The sequence below is a fragment of the Perkinsus marinus genome (assembly GCF_000006405.1).
Source record: "Perkinsus marinus ATCC 50983 genomic scaffold scf_1104296964286, whole genome shotgun sequence".
Lineage (NCBI taxonomy): Eukaryota > Perkinsozoa > Perkinsida > Perkinsidae > Perkinsus > Perkinsus marinus.
In genome coordinates, this window is record NW_003204723.1 from 98665 (window position 1) to 99435 (window position 771).

A 771-nucleotide genomic window follows, 5' to 3' on the forward strand; every position below is an offset into this window, starting at 1 on the left:
GGATCGGCATGCTCGCGAAACTTGATTTTGGAAAAGCCGAAGTACGCGGGATGTATGTTGTTCGCGGGGGTGAATATGCCAATCCGACCGTCCCCCGTGGCGTCGGCGTAGCAACAGAGTGGCCGGTGATGCAGTGCGGTCTCGTCAATCAAATTGCGGGGTGGCAGGTTGTCCATGCGGAATAGATGTAGCAGAGAGTCGACCGCTGAAGCGAGGAGGTTCGGGGGCGTTGGGATACCAAGACTCTTCCGGATGAGGACACGGGTGGGTCCTCGGCCAACCCGTCCGAAGAAGGCGTCACAGGCGAAGGATACCCTCCCGGCGAGTTTCGAAGTTACCAAAGCACCAGATTTCACGTCTAGGAGGTCGCAAATGAGCTTCGCGCGTCGGTCTTGAGTCAGAGAGACAATGCATTGCCCGTGTTCGAGATTCACGCGAAGACCGAGGAGGATATTGTCGTGAGAAGGAGGAATATCCTTCTTGTGTTTAATGCGGGCCCCAGTGAGTATTTCCATGACGAACTCGATCAAAGTCAAAGCTGAGGCGGATAGCTGGGGGACTTCGATGGGGAAAAAGTCGTCGAGGTAACTCAAGGCATTGACCAATCCCAGGGACCGAAGAACATGACAGTAAAACTCTCCAGTCCGTAGAAAGCTGGTGACGCTACTTGTAGCTCCAAATGGGCATGAGCCAGGAATGGTAGCTTGTGGAAGGCCCATAGAGTTCAGGTAGATACCAATTGTGTAAGGACGATGATCAGGACAGATTTTA

The 771-nt window shown here is 53.6% G+C and overlaps 1 protein-coding gene across 1 annotated transcript in view; it reads left to right on the forward strand.

Annotated features, from left to right (window-relative positions):
- Pmar_PMAR025742 (hypothetical protein) overlaps positions 1-185 on the forward strand; it is a gene marked incomplete at both ends in the record, with an annotated part of 405 nt that extends 220 nt beyond the window's left edge. Inside the window, 2 exons of the mRNA XM_002770669.1 lie at positions 1-41; positions 168-185. Coding sequence (XP_002770715.1) covers positions 1-41; positions 168-185 — 59 coding nt within the window. The remainder of the gene's footprint in view (positions 42-167) is intronic.
- Positions 186-771: the final 586 nt, after the last annotated feature.